This window comes from Octopus bimaculoides, chromosome 1, assembly GCF_046866305.1.
Source record: "Octopus bimaculoides isolate indiv1 chromosome 1, ASM4686630v1, whole genome shotgun sequence".
NCBI classification, from domain to species: Eukaryota; Metazoa; Mollusca; class Cephalopoda; order Octopoda; family Octopodidae; genus Octopus; species Octopus bimaculoides.
This window is the reverse complement of record NC_142928.1, coordinates 164,732,576-164,755,754: the sequence shown is the minus strand read 5'-3', so window position 1 is coordinate 164,755,754 and position 23,179 is coordinate 164,732,576. Positions and strand designations below refer to the sequence as shown.

At 38.5% G+C, this 23,179-nt stretch overlaps 1 protein-coding gene across 9 annotated transcripts in view; it reads right to left on the bottom strand.

Moving 5' to 3' along the window:
* Window positions 1–17,039: 17,039 nt before the first annotated feature.
* Window positions 17,040–23,179, bottom strand: part of LOC106874217 (histone-lysine N-methyltransferase EZH2) — a 180,982-nt gene continuing 174,842 nt past the window's right edge. For all 9 annotated transcript variants that reach the window (XM_089362081.1, XM_089362088.1, XM_089362102.1 and 6 more), the window contains 3 exons: window positions 21,411–21,492; window positions 19,660–19,825; window positions 17,040–19,476 (listed from right to left, as the gene is read on the bottom strand). In XM_089362081.1, coding sequence (XP_089218207.1) covers window positions 19,416–19,476; window positions 19,660–19,825; window positions 21,411–21,492 — 309 coding nt within the window. In that variant the 3' untranslated portion in view covers window positions 17,040–19,415. The remainder of the gene's footprint in view (window positions 19,477–19,659; window positions 19,826–21,410; window positions 21,493–23,179) is intronic.

Sequence of the window (23,179 nt, the reverse complement as noted above, 5' to 3'; positions counted from 1 at the left end):
GTATCAGTTATACGTTCACACATCTTTTGTACAAGGAAATCATTTTTTTTTTTAGCAACATATGTTTGTTATCATCATCATCATCATCATCATCATCAGACAACGTCATTGTCGTCAGCATAATCATTATCATCATAATCACCACCGCCGCTACCATCACCACCACCACCACCACCACCATCGTTGTTGTCGTCGTCGGTGGTGGTGTGTTCAATTATATTTTCTATCATACTTTTTGCTGTTGTTGTTGTTGTTGTTGTCGTTCTTTTAAAAGTTTCCTTGTTCCCTTTTAACAGAGATGATAATTTTTGATTAGTTAAAAGAATGAAAAATAAACATTACCTTCCTGCGGCGAAGTAATTATCAGCACAGACGACAAGAACAAATGCATCACGCGCGAGCACACACACACACACACACACACACACACACACACACACACACACACATACACGAACATATAATGTATAAAGTTGATTACATGAACAAAAATAGAGCATTCAGTACAACGAAGTGAATATGTACGTGAAGAGGTGGTGGTGCTGGTGGTTTGTGGTGGTGTTGGTGCTGCTGCTGCTGGTGTTTCTGCTGCTGGTGGTGGTGGTGGTGTGCGTGTGTGCATGTATGCACAGTCTATTGTAGAAGATACAGAGTTATATACCTGACTAATTTATTTTTTTAAATTAATTAGGCAAACACTAGACAAATAACATTGGTCAACAATGGCTGCTTGGGGTAAAAAAAAAAAAAAATTCGGTAGACGTGCTCGAGAGGAAGCAACATTTTGACACGAGTTGTTTCCCTTCAAAACATATATGTATGTGTATATATATTTATATTTGTATCTATATATTTATATCTTTATCTATCTATCTATCTATCTCTTTATATATATATATATACACACATATATATATATATATATTGTATGCATATATCTATATCTATATCTGTATATATATATATATATATATATATATATATATATATATATATATATATATATATATATATATATATATATATATATATATATATATATTTGTATCTATATATTTATATCTATCTATATCTTTATCTATCTATCTATCTATCTATCTATCTATCTATATATATATATCTATATATATATATATATATATATATATATATATATATATATATATATATATATATGCATATATTGGTACAGGACGTCACCAACAGTAAACAACATGAAATACGAAAACAATGAGATAAATACGCAAATAACGAGAGAGAGAAAAGGACAAGTAATACAAAGAATGACCCTTCATCAGTTGTCCGCTGTCTATCTGCTCCCTATTTTGGGCAGTCAACGACAATATGAGTCTTCGAAGACAGTTGCTCCCATAAATACCAAAATAAAATTTGGGATTTATGGAGGGTCGTTAGACCTGAACGAGGGGGAAATAGTGAACGGTGAGAGAAATATTTTCTTTGAAAAGAGAAAAGATAGAAGAGAGAGATAGGAAACGTCTAGTCCTTAGAACCTCCATGCAGGAAAGAAAGATGGTCACGTGAGGAAAAGAAAGATGGACGATGGTCATGTGTGAGCACCGAGAGAGAGAGAGAAAGAAAGAAAAGAGGAAGAGGGAGAGAGAGGCAGATAGAAAACGGTGACAGGGAGGAAAAGAGAATTAGACAGGATAGGGCAGAAAACAGTATAGAGTCGCATATACATACATACATACATACATACATATATACATACATACATACCTACACACATACGCACGCACGCACGCACACACACACACACACGCACACACACACACATATATATAAGCAAAAATGCTAGTTCTCAAATCTCTCTAAGAGATCAACGCAGTAGTTGTACTGGCAAGTAATATATTCGTAGCCACTTCAACATGGTTGTCCGTTCGAACAGATTCTACTGCAATTTTTTTAACCCCAAGAGGATATCTCCTCTAGCTTGCTAACGATGCAGGGCTGCATCCGATAAATTGCGAACAGGGGAACGAAACCTTACTACCTTCTAGCGATGGAATCAGTAGACCAGTCCTGATTTCGGAATATTTCTGCCACTCTTCAGTATTGGACACCTTGTCTGCTAGATATGGCAGTAGCTCGCCTCTGCTCGCAATATATATATTTCAAGCAAACACACAATCACTGATAAGGCGGCGAGCTGGCAGAAACGTTAGCACGCCGGGCGAAATGCTTAGCGGTATTTCGTCTGCCGCTACGTTCTGAGTTCAAATTCCGTCGAGGTCAACTTTGCCTTTCATCCTTTCGGGGTCGATTAAATAAGTACCAGTTACGCACTGGGGTCGATATAATCGACTTAATCCGTTTGTCTGTCCTTGTTTGTTCCCTCTGTGTGTAGCCCCTTGTGAGTAGTAAGAAATAACACAATCGCTGATTTTGCAACAAGCAAATTTATCAGTGCAGCTGTGCATCGTTAACCAGCTAGAGGAGATGTCCTCTTGGGGCTTAAAAAGTCACAGTAAAGTCCGTTCGAACAGACAACTATGTTGAAGTTGTTACGAATATTACTTGTCAGTACAACTACTGCGTTGATCTCTTGGAGAGATTTTAGAACTAGCTTTTTAGCTTGTTGTAAAATCAGACTCGGTGTTTGTTGTTTTTCGAAGAATACTAAGCGGAATTTTTTGTGCGAATCCACCATCGTGGGATGGAGGTGAATAATGGAAAAAATGAAAAGCTACGCGGAAGCTACTGGAGGTCGAGATGCCATAGACCCACGTGTGCTGAGGTCGGAGATGATGGAGTGTAATGAAGAGAAAATAACCAAGTATTGTGATATGATAAAGAAGGAAGGGTCCAACATAAAAATGACCCTGCCAGAGGAAGAAACAAGAAAAATGGAAAGCAAGACGGTAATCAGAACATTTTCGAATGAAAATGGGAGAATAGAACACGCACCGCAGGAAGAGATAGAGGAAATGTTGGTGGTGAACATGGGAGAAGGGATAACGTTTTTTTTTTTACCAGAGGAAGAAGATATGGAACTATAGAAGTGACTTTTCTTTCGGAAGATGAGGTGAGAAAATCTGGCAACACGATGTTACATGGAGAGAAATGGACGTTGATGCCGGACTGTTGGAGCAAAAGAATCGTCAGGATCAGGGTGAGAAGAATCCCACCGTCGATAAACCCGGAATGGGTAATAGCCGCAACTTTTAATTCAGAGCTGAGGAAGAATGGAGAAAACCTGAGGATTGGCATAGTAAGCAGAACACAACAATTGAATTGGCGGGGATATGGCATTGAAGTAATTTGCGCTGTAAGCCCAGAATATTACGATGAAATAGTGGAAACTGTAGAATTACCAAACGGTGAAAAACTGGAAGTAATGTTGGAGGAGAGACCCCTAAAATGTTACGGATGTGGTGAAAGAGGGCACCTGAGAAGGAAATGCCCTAGAGCAGCAGTGGAAATGGTAGAAGAGTGTGTTCAGGAAGATATAGAGGTGGATAAAAAGCAGAAACAGAAAACCGAACAGGATGGGGATTTTACGGAGGTAAATACCGCCTAACCGTTGTCCTTTGCCCCGACTCGAGGCTAAATAAGTTGGAGCGCCTCCTCTTCCGCTTATTGTGGAAAGGAGGAAAGCCAGTTGTGAAGCGCTCTATCTGCTACCAGGAGCCGTTAAAGGGTGGATTAGGGATGCCCTGGCTAATGATGCGCAGACATGCGTTGAGGCTGAGACATCTCTGGCGCTACCTGGAGGGTGACAAGGTATGGAATCCGCTGGCGGAAGAATTCTTTCTGCGACTAACCTCTTTGGAGAGATTCAAACACGGTATTATTAAAAGACGTAATCTGACAGAATGGCAAAAGGAGTGTTGACAGGCACTCGTGCTAATCCACAAGACGGGCAAGGCCGGCAGTGGGAATACCACCTCGGTTTTGTATAAAGGGCTGGTAGATTTTTTAAATGATGAGTCATAGGAGGGGCTCCGGGGTTCGACGAGAACCAACTTGCCAACCTGTTCAAAAAAACTTTTGGGCCGGGTTATTTGGACAATTACCAAAAATCCCTGACCTGGCAGTGCTACAGGAACGCTTTACCTGTTCGCGATAAGTTATGCAGGCACGGAATGTCAGTGCCAACTGCATGTCCAAGATATGGGCTGGACGATGAACTGTCCAGCACGCTTTTGTACAGTGCCGGAAGCTTTCAGGCTTGATAATTTACGTTGAACACGTGTTGTCACTCTTAGGCAGAGTACAGTCATCAGCTGAGTCTATAATAAAAATTGTGCCGCCATCCGGACACTCAGAGGAAGGTAAGGCATGTTTCCTCTGTTCAGTTGCAGTGTTCAAAGAGTGTGTGTGGAGGACCAGATTGCAAGGACTCTTGACGGGATCCTTCATCTCTGGCCCTGGTTTGCTGACATACTTCAGATATCATCTGAAGAACAAGATAGGGCTGGAGAGGAGATGCCTGTCGCGAGGTGTGTTCGAGAAAAGATGGATGGTTGTGGTAAGAAAGGTGGGTGCATTTGATCCTGCTTAATCCTCATGGGAAAAGGAAAATGTATAGTCGCTGGGCTTTTCAGCCCATCAGGTTTAATCCCCACCAGAAAAAAAGTCAAATTTTAATTATATATGTAGTGAAACTACCTATCGCCATTAGATACAAAACTACTATCGCCATTACATACAATCTTCTCATTTAAATATAAACAAGCGCGGGCGTAGCGGAGAACCCATCTCCTTGTCATCACGTGACTGATTAATATTCGAAGCGGCAACTTCTTCGAACCCATCCCGCCAGAACGCAAACTGACCAATCACAGCCCTTAATAAGGTCACGTGATAGTGTTTTTCTACTACGGTCTTGGAGCCCCCTGAACGCTATAAATAGCAACTCATGCCCAGCAAATTGGTCTCGGTCCAGTTTCTCTTTGAGATCTGTTCCGTGTACCACACGACAGCAGCAGCAGCAGCCAGCGACACATCAACAGCTTCGTCCAACGATGACCACCAACAACGCCGCCACATCAGCAACATGAGTCTACGACTACTAACCGGCATCATCGTCATGACCAACACGATTCTACGATTACTACCAAGCAGCCTCTTCACCACCAGCGTCAACACGACTTACTATGTACACCAAACTAAACCACCGCGGCACATCTCTCTCTTCGATTCTGTTAGGTGACTTAGCTTCACCACAATAATAAACAGACAAGAGATCTCAGCCAGCGACGAACATCTGTATAACAAGAATCACGGCCCGGCATGGAAGCCACCACATCACAACTAGTGATCATTTCTGCCACACACAGCCTCAACTCCCTTCACATACAGACTCATACTAATGGTACTCTAAGAACTGGTATAAATGCTCACGGTTACTGACTCTCTTTCTATCTGCTGTAATATCTCACATACACATACATGTATCACTCACATACACACTTTTCTTTGTACGACGGCCTGTCTTTGATTATGTTATTATATGTCGCATTCACACTCACACACAGACATACATCTTTAACGCCATAATAAATATTTCTGTTATTCATCTCATACGGTTGTGGTCTTTCATTACTGGTCATCTATGTTATCGTAGTATAACATATTATTTGTATATCATCATTGATATATATTTTTGTGTTCGACCGTGTGACACGTTTAAATAAAAGGAGTCCTCTGTTTTTCCATTCGTCACCATTTCTCTTTTTTGAGTTCGCACGGTCGTTCTTACATATATCATTCAATATTTTTAAAAACTAAGTATCATACGAACTCATAATAACAATAATTGTTTGTATTGTCCTGTTTTGTCCCCTCTATGTACGATATTAATTATCCTAATAAAAAATTCATCTCTAGCAGACGAGGTGTCCAGTACTAAAGAGTGGCAGAAATAGTCCGAAACTAGGACTGGTCTACTAGTTTCGTCACTAGAAGGTGGTAGGTGTTCGTTCCCCTGTTTGTAATTTACCGGATGCAGTTCTTCATCGTTAACCAGATAGAGGAGATGACCTCTTGAGGTTAAAAAATCGCAGTAGAGTTCGTTTAAACGAACAACTATTTGAAGTGGCTACGAATATTACTTATTTCTGTGCGTGTGTGTGTGTGTGCGTGTATGTGTGTTGCATGCGCGAATACATACACATGGGTGTATGAATGAATTATTTAGCATGCGTATATTTTTATTGGTGTAAATACCGAACTCCTTTTGCTTCTATACATTTCCTGATACCACCATTGTCGTCGTTGCTGCTATTGGTATCGATATTATTACTGAGCTAAAGGCGGCCAGCCGGCAGAATCGTTGGCACCCCAGGTAAAATGCATAGCTACATTTCGTCCATCTTTGCGCTGAGTTCAAATTCCGACGAGATCAACTTTACCTTTCATCGATAAATTAATTACCAGTTGAGTACTGGGGTCGATGTAATCGACTTATCCCAATCCCCCGACAAAAAAGTTCAGGCCTTGTGCTTTTAGTAGAAAGGATTATTAGGTAACTGTTCAGTTTACGGATATTAAAAGAGTAAATAAAAATTAAGGGGGAGATAACTAGTAAAGGGACATAAGTAAGTCAATTTACTGTTAACATAAATATTGTAGTAAGGTAGCATGGCGAATTACAGTTTTTGTACGTGTATAACTTCATAAATAGTCGACGCCGTGCCAACCACTGAAGAATCTTGTCTCGTGATTCGGCTAATTGGGTGGTATACCAAGATTCCTTCAAGATTAATTCAAAGTTGAGGATTTCAATTTCAGAAACAATGAATTGCGGCTCCGTTGGTCTTCCACGCGCCATTCTGATTAATTCTGAAAGAAATAATATCCAGTATTTATGTTGTTTAGCAATAAGATGACTTAGTTATGTCCCTTTGCCAGTTATCTCCCCCTTAATTTTTATTTACTTTTTAATATCCCTAAACTGAACAATTACAGATTATTATTATTATTAAGCTAGTACATGCTAACTTAATTAGTAAGAATTTTATCTTGAGGTTTAGTAATAACAAGGCTCCTCAAATCTCAAGGACCTGTTATTTTTGTTGTTATTTGTCACGTTACGGTCATTATTACTTTATTAATAATGCTTTTATCGTTGTTATTATATTGATCTTGCATTTGTTTTTACTTGTGTTATAAATTCGCCTCTTCTCTGTCTCTGTCTGTCTGTCTGTCTGTCTGTCTCTGTCTCTTCTCCATCTATATTTTACGGTGTCGTTGAATAGCACAAATATTTATCTCTAAACCAATTTATGACCTCCGACTGGACTGCATTGCTAAGGTCTAATAAGCACATTCTTAAATTTGAAGGCATCATGGTCAGGACAATACGCCCGTAATTCTTTAAGATTTTTATCTGCAAAAGGATGATACTACTTGACCTGCTCGAAAATTAATTATTTTGTCTCCGGCACTAGAATTTATTATTACTTCCTTCACATCCCTTCGATGTTTGAAGTTTATTTTCTACTTTTGAACTTTTTTTTTATTACTGTGTTAACTACGCCTCCATCTCTCAGGATAATTCTACACGTATATTCTCTCATTATTTCCTTCTGTTTATAATTTTCTCATTTTGCTTTTCCTTTTTCCGATTTTTTTTTCTAGTTCTTTTCTTTTTTATGGCTTTTCCGTGGTTTTACTTTTGCATACTACTATATATAGCAGAAAATTTTTAATTATCCATATATTTCGCTTGAAATGACCAAGAAGCTAAAAAGACAATATATCTACTCGTTACGTAACCACTTGAAACGCGCGTATCATTAAATATATTCAAAATACTCATAATCATTTTCTGTCATTATTCAAATATAACGGGACTCAGGTTTCTAGAGTGTCAGACAGGCAATCATGAAGTAGTGAGTTCGATTCCCGGACCGGGCTTTGTGTTGTGTGCTTGAGCAAGACACTTTATTTCACGTTGCTCCAGTTCATTCAGCTGTAGAGATGAGTTGTGATGTCACCGGTGCCAAGCTGTATTGGCCTTTGCCTTTCCCTTGGATAACGCTGGTGGCATGGAGAGGGGAGGTCGGTATGCATGGGTGACTGCTGGTCTTCCATAAACAACCTTGCCCGGAACGTGCCTCGGAGGTAACTTTCTAGGTGCAATTCCATGGTCAGTCATGATTGGAGGGAGTCTTTAGCCTTAACCCTTATACAGAGAATATAATTACAATGCATTGTGGGTAGAGGAGGGGAATGTTAATCTAAACACTGAATCTGAAATATGTGATAAAGTGTATCGCATTAAAGTAAACGACTTGAAGAGTTTTAGTCGCGCAAATCGACTCCTGTACTTATTGCTTTTTTAAGTCTGGTACTTATGTTATTTTGTCGAACCGCTAAGTTACGTGAACGCAAACAAACTAACACCGGTTGTCAAGCGGTGAGGAGGAGGCAGACGCAGCACAAACACACAAATACAACGGGTTTCTTTCAGTGTCCGTCTACCAAATCAGCACACAAGGCTTTGGTTGGCCGGGGGCTGTAGTAGAAGAAACTTGCCCCGAGTTTCACGTAGGACTGAACCAGGTTCCATGTGGTAGGTAAGCAAACTTCTTACCATACAGCCACGCCTGCGACTAATAGGTGCAGCCGTTGCTGTATGATAAGAAGTTTGCTTCCAAACCACATGGTCCCGGGTTCAAACTCCCTCCGTTGCACCCTGGGCAAGCATCGGGCTGGCAAAAGCCTTGTGAGTGGGTTAGGTAAACGGAAACCGAAAGAAGCCTGTCGTATACACGCGCGCGCGCGCATGTATGTGTGTTTGTGTCTATGTTTGTTCCCCACCACCACTCGACAACCAGTATTGGTGAGTTTACGTTCCCGTAGCTTAGCGGCTCGGCAAAAGAGACAAATAGAACATGTACCAGGCTTAAAAAGAAGTACTGAGGTCGATTCATTTGACTTAGCATGGCCGCAGTCAAATGCCTTAGCATGGCCGCGGTCTAATGACTGAAACAAGTAAAAGATAAAAGATATGAAGTAGTGGGAGAAACAGAAAACAGAATGTTGCTTCGTATAATGTTGCAAAGCCTGTTATACCGAAAATTGTGCACTTATACTTTAAGATTCTTAAAGACAATTTTTTACCATAATAAATGTACTATCAAATATTCAATAAGACCACCGTTAAACTTTCTTACTCTACTGCACCTAATTTAGTATCTATCAAAACAGTCACAAATCACTCTAAATTAAACAAATGTAATATTAATTCCAAGTAAACTAAAAATTATAGATTTAATAATTGTCACTATGGATATATTAGTTGTAATATTACTGAGTATAATTGTAACCGTTGCAAGGCTATTTTAATAATGACAGACTCAGTGATATCATAAATAATAATAATGGTGACAACAATAATAAAGTTGATAAGGACAATCATAATTATCGTTGTAGCAATGGTTGTGATAATAATAATCATAAAAGCAATGGTTGTAGTAATGATTGTAATCATAATAATATTAACATTACCGATAATATTACTAGAAATTGTCAACCTGATAAACGCGTGATTATTATATTAGCAATAAGGCAACGAGGATGAGAGAAAGACAGTAATAATAAATTTTTTCTAATATCAATGCTAGCAATATTCTCTCTGTCAGCAGAAATTCTGCCTTGCCAAAATCTGATAACAATTTATGTAACTGTAGAGAGAAAGAAAATTGTTTTCTCAGTGGTTACCCCAGACGTAATAATGTAGTTTATGAATTGATCGTTATAATTCATAATTCTTCATTGGTTCCACTTCTAATTCAAAAAAGAGATATTACACACATCACCATTCATTTTCTAGAGTTACCCCCAAAGAACTACTTCTCTTGCTGGACATATCTTCAATTTAAAAGCCAAAGCATATTCCCTATGACTTGGAGGGATCCATATCGAAATCTGTAATTTTTTTTTTATCAAGGTCACAAAATTATCCACTTTTATGTAGATGTGATAGTATAGAAATTATTAAGGATGAACAAAGTTTTTTTAATATTTAATTCTAAATACGAAATTATGTGCATATATATATTTATGTGTGCGTGTATACACACACAACATATATATATATATATATATATTTATATATATATATATATATATATATATATATATATATATATATATATATATATTTATATATATATATATATATAACACCTTCATTACGTTTATATTATTTTCATCAATGATCAATCAACTCATCTAACAGCATTAATCTATTTGAAACATGTAATAACCAAGTCAAACCAGTTTTCAGTACTTATTTGTATATTTATCAACAGATTCTCATTATAGTATCTAAAATTATTGTATTGTTCCAAATCTACTCTTTTGTAGATGATCGATTACATGAAACTCAGAGTAGATGTCGCCGAAGTTTTCAGCTCAGATAAATCTCTATACGCTCTCTCTCTCATATATATGTGTGTGTGTGTGGTATAATAAATCACTTTAACGGTGAAACTTGAAGTAGATAAAGTTATAAGAGCATGCAAACATTGAATCGGCTGCTCTTGGGATTCGAAGTACTTTATTACATTAAATTACAGAGAACTAATGCTCCCCATAACTTAATGCATAAAGTGTTGTCTGATGATTCGTTATGGTTAAGTATCCAAATGCACTTGAAACACCTAATGCAAGCTCCAAACAATCATGATGATGAAACGTACGTAGGAACCAATAATATAAACTTGTGTTTATCGTAATTTCTCTTATATTTACTTTGTATATCATAACTAGTTATATTACTAAGTATAGTAGTCACTTAACCACTATACTGGAAGAAAACTGGAATATGATAATCTTGAGGAACTCTAAACATAACAGTAGCAGTTGTACATCTGTTTGTACACTTAAGATCTACTCTCTCTTTTTCTCTCTCTCTCTCTCTCTATATATATATATGTGTGTGTGTGCGTGTGAGAAGGTAAACTTTATGTGTATCAAGTGCTTTGATGTATCAAGCACTAACAGCCACCGGAGTAAATAGGTTCATAGTTCCTTTCAAATGTGAGGATATATAATGTGATGTGTATTCTCATTTGAACCGTTTTGCTAATTCTCCATCTGCTGTCTCACATATTTATTCGATACGCTCTCGTTTATATACCTCACTCTTGTTCATATACCATCTAGATCTGTTCATACACCATGACTCAGCCACTATCACTCTTACTTTCATTTCCGCGCTCTCTCCCATCATACGCTCTGAGTAATGAGGGACAGCATCGGATCCATTGATATCCAATACATCCTTTCGTTTACTCACCTGTGCAACATGCCATCAATTCATCAATATCATTCTCTTACTATCGCTATCCCGACAAGCAGTCACTTGCATTTTCCCTAACTTAATACCTCTACATTTCAAGACACCACTTTCTTTCTCTCTCTATTATTATTACACACACACACATAATTGGAACTTATTACGCAATGTACATGGTTATGACATCAGTCATCGATTATTCGAAACAACTGTAAAGATAAGACTTGATTACATCATTCATTTGTATACGCAACTTCCCATGTAAATACGTTCGTTATATCTACTTTTATTTATCTTTTCTCCTTCTGTACCCACTCGACGAAGATCGTTCTTACAGTCGACTTCCTACCTCAGCGTTACCTGCTCTGGACAAAGTTTGGGGTTTAATTTTCGAATTTATCTGAGCGCGCGCACACACACACAGATTTGTTCTTCAAGATTTCTTTTAGCTGTTTAAAAGCTTTTGTAATCTCAATGTTCCAATTTATCCTGAATTCATTGTTGCAAGTTTTGGTGTAGCAGCAACAATCAATATTCTAATCATGAAATAATTGTCACTGCTTCGTTTAACAATTAACATTTCCCAACTACACTCTATTCCTCCAAATATTAACCAATTTCTTTGACGTTTATTGATAATGGTGATATAATGATGCCAAAATGATTCCTGTTAGCTAAAGAAAAATTGTATTACTACATAAAAGAAATAAAGAAATTAGAAAAATATATAAAGTAAAAAATATAAACCAAAACAACTATATTATTTGAAGAAAGAAAATATAATATTTTCCACCTAAGAATGAGAAATGTTTGGTTTTGAAATGAAGAAAATAAAATGTGAAAGACAATATCAAATTCTAAAAATACAAATGCATGTATGACCGTGTGATTAAGATGTTTCTGCAACTATGTGGCTCCATGTTTGGATATCTTTCTCTCCACCGTGGTAAAGTGACCTTTACTGTAACTTTGGCTTGACCAACATATCGTGATTGGAATTTGATTGATGGAAACAGTAGAGAAGCCTGTGAAGTCAGAGCTGTTGAGTGGATCCAGGTTGGAACAACGTCCATGAATATTCAAAGAAAGGGGTCACTTCTGTTTTTTTTCTTCTTACGTTTCGGGGATGAGTAGGTGTCGCTGTGTGTACTGAAAAGTGAGTATCTCCTGCTGGAGGCCTGGACAGAATGCTAACTCCGCTAAAAGCACCCGAAGAACAGATGGTGGGTGGGTGGTACCAAAGTAGTGGCATTGTCTTACCACTCAAAGATAGATAGGTAGATATAGATAGATAGATAGATATAGATAGATAGATAAATAGAGAGAGAGAGAGAGAGCGAGAGAGAGAGAACCGTTTACGTCATACAGCACAATGGGGTTTGAAGGACTGATATGTTTTTAAAACCCCAGAAGTAGTAGAAGCAACAACAACATAAATAATAATAATAACTCTTTCTACTATAAGCACAAGGCCTGAAATTTTAGGGAAGAGGACTAGTTGATCACATCGACCCGTGTTTCACTGGTACTTAATTTATCGACTCCGAAAGGATGAAAGGCAAAATCGACCTCGGCAGAATTTGAACTCAGAAGATGAAGACGGACGAAATGCTGCAAAGCATCTTGTCTGGCGTGCTAACAATTCTGCCAGCTCACCGTCTTAATAATAATCCTTTTTACTATAGGCACAAGGCCCGAAATTTTGGGAGAGGCACTAAGTCGATCACATCAACCCCAGTACTCAACTGGTACCTATTTTATCGACCTCGAAAAGATAAAAGGCCAAGTTGACCTCAGCGGAATTTGACCTCAGAACGCAAAATGCTGCAAAACATTTTGCCCGGCGGGCTAGAGATTCTACCAGCTCGCCGTTTTAATAATAATAATAATAATCCTTTCTGCTATAGACACAAGGCCTGAAATTTGGAGGAGGGGGATAGTCGATTACATCGACCTGGGCGGAATTTGAACTCAGAACGTAGCGACGGGCGAAATACCGCTAATTTACTGAGGTCGATGTAGTCAACTAGCCACCCTCTCCTCAAAATGACTGGCCTTATGCCGAAACTAGGAATCTTTTTATAATTTTGGAGTTGGAATGACTCATCATCATCATCGTTTAACGTCCGCTTTCCATGCTAGCATGGGTTGGACGATTTGACTGAGGACTGGTGAAACCGGATGGCAACACCAGGCTCCAGTCTAATTTGGCAGAGTTTCTACAGCTGGATGCCCTTCCTAACGCCAACCACTCAGAGAGTGTAGTGGGTGCTTTTACGTGTCACCCGCACGAAAACGGCCACGCTCGAAATGGTGTCTTTTATGTGCCACCCGCACAAGCCAGTCCAGGGGCACTGGCAACGATCTCGCTCGAAAATCCTACGGGAGCCAGTCAGGCGGTACTGGCAACGGCCACGCTCAAAATGGTGCATCTCATGTGCCACCCGCACAAGAGCCAGTCCAGGGGCACTGGCAACGATCTTACTTGGCTTGCCGGGTCTTCTCACGCACAGCACATTTCCAAAGGTCTCGGTCAGTAGTCATCGCCTCGGTGAGGCCCAATGTACGAAGGTCTTGCCTCACCACCTCAGCCCAGGTCTTCCTGGGCCTACCTCTTCCACGGGTTCCCTCAACTGTTAGGGTGTGGCACTTTTTCACGCAGCTATCCTCATCCATTCTCACCACATGTCCATACCAGCGCAATCGTCTCTCTTGCACACCACAACTGATGCTTCTAATGTTCGGCTTTTCTCTCAAGATACTTACACTCTGACGGGTATTCACATTGACATTACACATCCAACGGAGCATACTGGCTTCATTCCTTGCGAGCTTACGTATGTCCTCAGCAGTTACAGCCCATGTTTCACTGCCATGTAGCATGGCTGTTCGTACGCATGCGTCATACAGTCTGCCTTTTACTCTGAGTGAGAGTCCCTTTGTCGCCAGCAGGGGTAAGAGCTCTCTAAACTTTGCCCAGGCTATTCTTATTCTAGCAGCTACACTTTCAGCGCACCCACCCCCACCACTAACTTGGTCGCCCAGATAGCGGAAGCTATCGACTACCTCTAGTTTTTCACCCTGGAATGAGATAGAAGTTGTTTCCTGTTTGTCCACAGCCCCCACTGCACCTGAACATCTGCCACAAACAAAAACTAACTTGCTAATTAACCTGCCTTTGATGTTGCTGCACCTCTTATGTGTCCATAGCTTGCACCGGGTACATCTTATAGAGTTACTACCTACTCCTTTTCTACATACTGAGCAGGGCCATCTACCTGAAGGGGTTTGTGTTTTATCTACCTTCCTACTTATTAGGATTTTGGTTTTAGCTAGGTTGACTCTAAGGCCCTTCAATTCTAGACCTTGCTTCCACACCTGAAACTTCTCTAGTTCTGATAGTGACTCTGCAATTAGGGCAAGGTCATCAGCATAGAGGAGCTCCCAGGGGCAACCTGTCTTGAACTCCTCTGTGATTGCCTGGAGGACTATGATAAATAAGAGGGGGCTGAGGACGGAACCTTGGTGGACCCCTACCTCTACCCGGAATTCATTGCTGTACTCATTTCCAACCCTCACCTTACTGGCAGCATCTCTGTACATGGCTCGCACAGCTCTCACTAACCAGTCTTCTATCCCAAGTTTCCTCATTGACCACCAGATAAGGGATCGGGGGACCCTGTCAAAGGCTTTCTCCATGTCAACGAAAGCCAGGTACAGAGGTTTATCCTTAGCTAGGTATTTCTCCTGTAACTGTCTCACTAGAAATAAGGCATCAGTAGTGCTTTTACCTGGCACGAACCCAAACTGCATCTCATCTAAATTGATTCGCTCCCTAATTAGTTGGGCTATGACCCTCTCTGTAACTTTCATAACCTGATCTAACAGCTTGATGCCTCTGTAATTATTTGTATCTAAAGCGTCACCTTTACCTTTGTAGCAGTTGACTATGATGCTGCTACACCAGTCATTGGGTATGACTCCTTCGTGTATCACCTGGTTCGTAATACGGGTGACTAGGCTATAGCCAACACTGCCAGATATTTTGAGCATCTCTGCAGTGATTCCTGATGGGCCGGGGGCTTTCCCGGTCTTCATACTCTTAATTGCTTTATCTACCCTGGTACTATCAACTCGGATAGCTGGTCCCTCTATTGGGTCGACATACGGCAGGCTCTCTTTCTCCCATTCATTCTCTTTCAGCTTATTGGTTGATCCAGATTATAACCAGATACTGTCAGTGAACAGTATTTAAATGTCTCATACATTCTTAAACAGTTGAGAGAGAGAGAGAGAGCAATGACTTGTGATATAGACTTTACTTTATTTCAGTGTACCAGGGACTACATTTTATAATGCGTTCTTCCTTATTAAAACAAAAATGTAATGAGTTGAGGGAGAATTGGTCAAAAGGTCACAATGAAACACCTTGTTGCCTTGTAGCAACAGTTCCCGGAACAGGTTTATAGATCAAAGGGCATTCCAGTTGCAAGCTTTTCGTTCTTCTCTAGATATAATCTATATAGAATCATATGATCAAATGTGCTCTTCTGGTTCTAAAATGAAAGTGATTTGAGGAAGACATCATGATTATCGTTTTAACATCCACTTTTTTCATGCTTCTATGGGTCATTTGGAATTCATTGAGGCAGATTTTTCTATGGTCAGATGCCCTTCCTGTAACTAAAGACATGGTTGTCTTTTCTAGCATGCCAAGTGATGATGCAGGGTGTTTCCGTTTTGATTTGAAGGCATTCCAGCCGTGACCATCACAACTCGTTTATCTATGGATACAACATCTTCAAGAACTAGGAGGACCCAGTGTTAGAAAACAGTCTGGAGTAGAAAGGGTGGAATCTGAGCAGTTAGTGTCCCTCAGGTCATACTTTGCCATCTTGAAAAATGGAGGACATAAAGATGTTATATTCATAGATAAGTTGTGATGGTCATGGCTGGAAGGCCTTCAAATCAAAACGGAAACACCCTGCATCATCACTTGGCACGCTAGAAAAGACAACCATGTATTTAGTGACATAATTAATATCTACCTCTTACTTATTCCAGTCCCTGGATTGCAACCATGTTGGAGCACTGCTTTGAAAGGTTTAGCTGACTAAATCGATCCCAGTATTTTTTTCTATCAGTCTCTTTTGCCAGACCACTAACTTACAGGGATGTAAACAAAGCAACACCAGTTGCCAAGTAATGGGAGGGACAAACACAGACAAACCCATAAATACATACACATGGCAGGCTTCCACAGAGTTTCTATTAAATTCATTCACAAGGCTTTAGTTGGTCTGGTGCTGAAGGCGCACGGCTCAGTGGTTAGAACGTCAGTCTTACAATCATGAGGTAATGAATCTGATTCCCAGACTGGGCTGTGTGTTGCGTTCTTGAGCTAGACACCTTATTTCATGTTGCTTCAGTTCACTCAGCTGTAGAAATGAGTTGCAACATCACTGGTGCCAAGCTGTATCGGCCTTTACCTTTCCCTTGGATAAAATTGGTGGAATGGAGAGGGAAGGCTGGTATGCATGGGCAACCTTGCCCTCGGAGGGTAACTTTCTAGGTGCAATCACATGGTCATTCATGAACGTAGGGGGTCTTTACCCCAAACTACATGGCTGTAAAGCAAGCTTATTAACCACACAGCCATGTCAGTGATTTAAAATGATGAGATTGATATTCTTTCACACTGAGTCAAATTAATTTTAAGATGCATTCAAAATAATGAATAAAAAGAACAAGCAGACCACATATATATATTAGAGAGCAGAATTAATTTTATTCAGTAAACATTTTGCTGTTGTTTATAAATTTATGTTGCCACAGTTTAAAGAAAAAAAAATTAATAATAATATAAAAATCAATGAAAAGATGAATTTGCTAAAAAAAATGTAATAAAAATATGCATATAAAAAAATCAAAAGCTTTCTAAAATTTTGATGGAAATTGTGTTAAACTAAAAAAAAAAAAAAAAAAAAAAAAAAACTGTGAGATAGAAACAACCTATGTGGTGGTAGTGGTGGTGGGGGTGATGTTATCTTTCACTTAAATGATTTATGTGTCTTGATGAAATTTGTACGTCAATCGAGGTGACTTCGGCCCGGCTACAAACATCACAAATGATAGGTTAAGTTTCTTGTCAACTGAGAAGTTCTAGTTAGAAATGTGGGTTTCTAGAAAGGAAATCTTTACTCACTAGCAACCAGAGAGGTAGACAGAGGGGAAAGACAGTTTAATACATCAACGGTTGTTGTTTGGGTTTGGGTTTTGATTTCATTTATTTCATTTCAAAGAAAATGCCCTGTTTTCAGTTTAACTCTTCACTTCCACCACCCTAAGATATTAAACCTATGCATATACATATACAGAGCACACATATATACATAACGTATGTATTTATGTATGTATGTAATACATACAAGATGACTGAGGGTAGGGTAAATGTATAGCAATTAAGTAACCTAACGAACAAATACAGAGATACTGAAAGGCATTGATTGAGAAGAGTCAGTATAGAAATCTCCACAGCTAAACTTTACATAGTAAAGGAAAAATTTTTTGGCAGAACTGAGTATCTTACTTGCTAGCAATGTCAGCATCAGATCTGGAATTGATTTAGATTTGCTGATGATGGTGAGGGTAGTGGTGGTGGTGTTAAATACATACCCAGCAGTGGACAAAGAACATTAATTAAGGCAATGATAAAAATCAATATATTTTCCCTCTCACACCCTCAATACAGAACCAATAAGACTAGTGGTCAATGGGAGTTGATAATAATAATAATAATACTTTCTTATTCTGACACAAAGCCAGCAATTTTGAGAAAAGTGGGCGTGGTGATTGCATCAACCTGAATGCTCCACTGGTACTTTTTTTTCCTATCATACCTGGAAGGATGAAAGGTAAAGTCAACCTCAGTAGAATTTGAAACCAGAATGTAAAGAGCTGGAAGAAATGCCACTAAGCATTTTGTCTGAGGCACTAACGATCCTGCCAGCAGCAGCAGCAATAATAATAATAATAATCTGGAGTAAAGCATTTTGTTATTAAGAGATCTTTTTGATCGAATTGCATGTACTGAATATCTGAGCTGTAGAATGGTAAACTATCTCTGGTCAATGCTGGTTATTATAACAATGATGTAAAGAATAATGACGAGTTTTTAACTGGGTGGGGAGAGTTAAGTGTTTTTACTAAGAACACAATGCATTGCCTGTATTGGAATATGAAACGATGGCCTTAGGTTCCAAGATTCTACAAAGACCCTCTTTACTCAATCTTTGCACTGTTTAGTAATGGTAGTAGTACTATACTAACAAATATGCATGTAGCTGTATAATATACCCACACAATTCTGTGAGGGAGAAAGAGAGAGAGAGAGGGAGAGAAAGAGAGTATATAGGTGTGTAAGCACATGTGTGTGCATATATTAGAAATTTATTGAATTTTTCTGATATTTTCAATTGAGAAATGAATGTGGTGAAGATTAACTGAAGTACATTGAGGTGGATTCGAACAGCCTGTATACATTGAGATGAGGGTTGTAAAAATAATATCATAATGAACCATTCTTCTCTTTTACTCACTGCATTCTGAACTACCTAGCTGTGATATAGAATGGTAGCAAAGCAGTATAAGAACATATGTGGTGACACTTAATGTCAATATGATAATGGACTGGTTGGATAAAGAATACAACGTTCATGGAACATTGTGGTGAGTGAGTTCCCTTTACTTTTGAGATCATTGCTTGGTTGATGTTGAAGAGAGCAGCCTTGTTAGCTGTTGGGCTGGATTGGCAGTAGGCTAGGTTGGCAGTTAAAAATGGTCAGCCGAAGCAATGAGCATTTCTCTCTCATACACCACCTCGTTGATCTAGCTGAATGGCTGACTAGGAATGGACCGAAGGAAGGAAGAAAAAAAAGAAAAGGAGGTCCACAATGCAAGGAGCCCCTTAAATGTTGCTTGAAGTTCATTGATAAGTTTATCAATGTATGTCATGTCAACATACATACATACACATCGTCTTATACAAACACACAACCTACACATACACACGAGTGCATTGAATGCTATGATGAAAACCAGTGATATCGCACAACTGTCAAATCTAGTTGAGAACGTGCAGTCAGGAAACTTCGTTATCCCTCTCGATTCCAACAAACTTCAGTTGTTCAGTAGGGCCGTACCTGTAACAAGAATAATAGAGATCCCAATCTTATTCAATGGTAACTTGAACATTTATTTTCAATATATTTCTCAAAAATATATAACAATTATTTCCTTAAGCTCTGAGCAATCAGTTTAAGAACAAGAAATTTTAGGAAATTCATAAGGTAGAGAAAGACAAAATCCTAAATCAGATAACACACCTGTAGTCAAAGAATAACTCTTCTCCTGCCTGGATTGGACGTTTGGCAAATATACCTATTCGATGGTCGCCATTTACCATCATAACTTTGGCATAGCAGTTTGGGTTGATTGAGTGGTTGGCAAAACGTATTTTATTCCCTTTCCTAGTTGCATCAACGACAAAATCTGAAAGCAGGGCAGCAAAAAAAAAAAAAAAAAGATAATTTCAATGTGAAAATTACCAAGAATTCTGGGAAGAATAAATGTCATATGTCAATGAAGACAATCATGATTAATGTTGACACAAATTCCACCCCTTACTGGCTCTAAATCCCTCAATTTTGAGACATTTCCCCCACAGTATATATATATATATATATATATATATATTTATGTATTGTTGGCACTCTGTTGCTTACGACGTCAAGGTTCTTGTTGATCTGATCAATGGAACAGCCTGCAATGAAATTAACGTGCAAGTGGCTGAGCACTCCACAGACACGTGTACCCTTTATGTAGTTCTTGGGGATATTCAGCGTGACACAGTGTGACAAGGCTGACCCTTTGAATTACAGGCACAACAGAAACAGGAAGAAAGAGTGAGAGAAAGTTGTGGTGAAAGAGTACAGCAGGGTTCACCACCATCCCCTGCCGGAGCCTTGTGGAGCTTTAGGTGTTTTGGCTCAATAAACACTCACAACGCCCGGTCTGGAAATCAAAACCGCGAGTCCGCTGCTCTAACCACTGGGCCATTGCGCCTCCACATGTATGAATATATATATCATATTCCACCATGGAAACAGACATTAAATGATGATGATATATATAGAGATAGATGTATTAAAAGAAAATCAGGCTAAGTCAAATAAATACATTTTGAATCTGATACTTGCATGTTTTAGTAAATTTGTAAAAGAAGAAAGGATTTAATATATCTTAAGGGACAAGGATTCTAAGCACTTCTCATGAAGTAAATAAGTGAAGCCTTTCCTTAGATATGACATTGGTCTATTATATAAAGTCATATTCCAAAAATATCAGGTAGGTATTTCTTACAGCTAAGTAAACTCAGCAATGTTTAATTTAACACAATTTTGACTTAATCATGCATTATCTTGGCAGGTGTGAGAAACCACATCAGGCTGGTTTCAACATAAAATACTTAGAATATTTGGGCCTGAAATGGCTGAGATTTGGAATTTCTTTCTTGCACATATTTTTTTTCCTGCTATCATTGACTTTCAACTATTTCCAAAGAAATATTATCTTCACATTAATCTCATTGGTCTTGAGCCAACAAAGGTCATGGGCATAGGAACAGTCCTTTCCTCCAGATTAATAACACACACACACACACACACACAAAAAAAACTCCAGAGCACTTATCAAAATTGCATCACAATTTTACTTAATTTCAACCTTTTACATACTGAGTTTAAAACCAGCAGTCAACTTAACCTTTTATTTTTACCAGGTCATCAATAAAATATAGAGAAAGATTGAACTGGGATTGATTTAATCAATTTGGATCAATCTTCTCACGCAAATTCATGGTTTTCAGTCTGAGAAATCAATATTTTATATATATCTAAATATATATGTATAAAAATATATAATATATATATAAATATACTTAAGTATATATATATATATCTATGTATATTTAAATATATATATATATATATATATATATAAATATATATCTAACTAAATATATATATCTACACACACACACACAAAGTGGATTTTAAAAATAAAATAATGTACTTACCGTTATTCAGGTTAAAAAGAAAGCTACACATGTACTTGTCGTACACTTTACCTCGCCTATCAGCTTCGTCTTGAGAAATTATCTATACACATGGAAATGAGAGAAAAATAAAAACAAATATATATATATATTGGGATATGAGATGTAGTCACAGTTGAAAAATGTGTGGCTAGAAAGAGAAAAATATACCATGACATGGGATAGAGATGAAAACAATATACGGAGATATCATATTACATACGAAGTACTAATAGAGAAATGGGTATTGATTGAAAGGGAACAATACACACTGTGAGATGAAACTATTTAAAGTGTTAATATACAATGTTTAGTAAATTACAGGAAATCACTACATAAATAAAAATAATATTATACACACACACATCACCTAACTTTTACTATAAGTTGATGAATGTCTTCTAAGTGAAATTTGGTAGATGAAAACTGCACGGAAGCCCATATGTGCATGTGTGTGGGTTTATCTGTGTCTGTACTGACACTCCTTGCACAGGGATGAGAGTGTTCAACCCTAACCCTAACTTCACCCCCCACGTAAACAAAAATTAGTCCAGCAATTCCATAGCTGATGCATAAAAGGCATGAGATATGAATACTTTACTTGATAAGAAGGGTCATTATGAGGTATGAGCATCTAGCCATAGAACACTGCCTCAGTAAGTCCCATGTAACCCATGTCACTTTGGAAAAAGTTGTAAAAACAGTGATCATGATGATAACAGAATCCACTTGCTGAGCAGTTCCTTCTGCTGTACATAAGTATTTTATCCACAACCTCTTATTAACACACAAACAATACATATTAACCTCAAGACACAAATCTCTCAACCTTTACCTCTAACTAATCTCATCTGTTTAGGCTAAATTCTCTATTTTATTTCCTTTAGGAAACATGGCATCTGCTCTTATGTAGAACCCAGTATCTCTAACAGTTGTTTTTCAAAACTGGACATTAATTAGCGACAAAAATTAAAGTTTCATTCGTCTGAGTATATGTTGTCTCTTCCACTATCAGCACTTCTCCCTATCACTAATTCTTATCTTACAATGAAACTATGTGTGTATGTATACATACACAGACACATACACACATGTATATATATATATAGACTTAGGGTGGTATACTGAATTACTCATCCAGTTTAATGTGACCATTTGGCCCATGGCTGCTTTTGTAGAAGCATGAAAGGTTAAGAAATTATGACAATGTCTACATGGTTGCTCAAGTTTCTAGAAAGAGCAGTTCCAAAAGAAAATCTCTTGATGGGAAATAGCTGTGAAGTATGAACCACTGACTACCTAGGATATAACCATGATGATGATGGTGATGATTATGCAAGAAGTAGCAGTGGTGAAAGTGATAGCTTCAGTTGAAACAACAACTGCCAGCAGCAGCAGAAGGGCTGTTCAGGCTCCCTGTCTGTTTTGGCATAGTTTCTATGGCTGGATGCCCTTCCTAATGCCAACCACTTTACAGGGTGCACTGGGTGCTTTTTACGTGGCCCCCACAAGATTAGGGATGCTCAGCTGGAGAGGGTTGTAGGGAATGAGCCTGTAGGCAAGAACAATCACGTTTTTACTTAGCTTGACATGGCTTTTCAAGCACAGCAAACTGCCCGGAGTTTTGGTTCCTTGTCATCCCCTCTATGAGTCCCAACGTCTGTAGATCTTTTCTCACCACTTTGTCCCATGTCTTCCTGGGTCTACCCCTTCCACATGTTCCCTCTACAATTAGACATTGGCACCTCTTG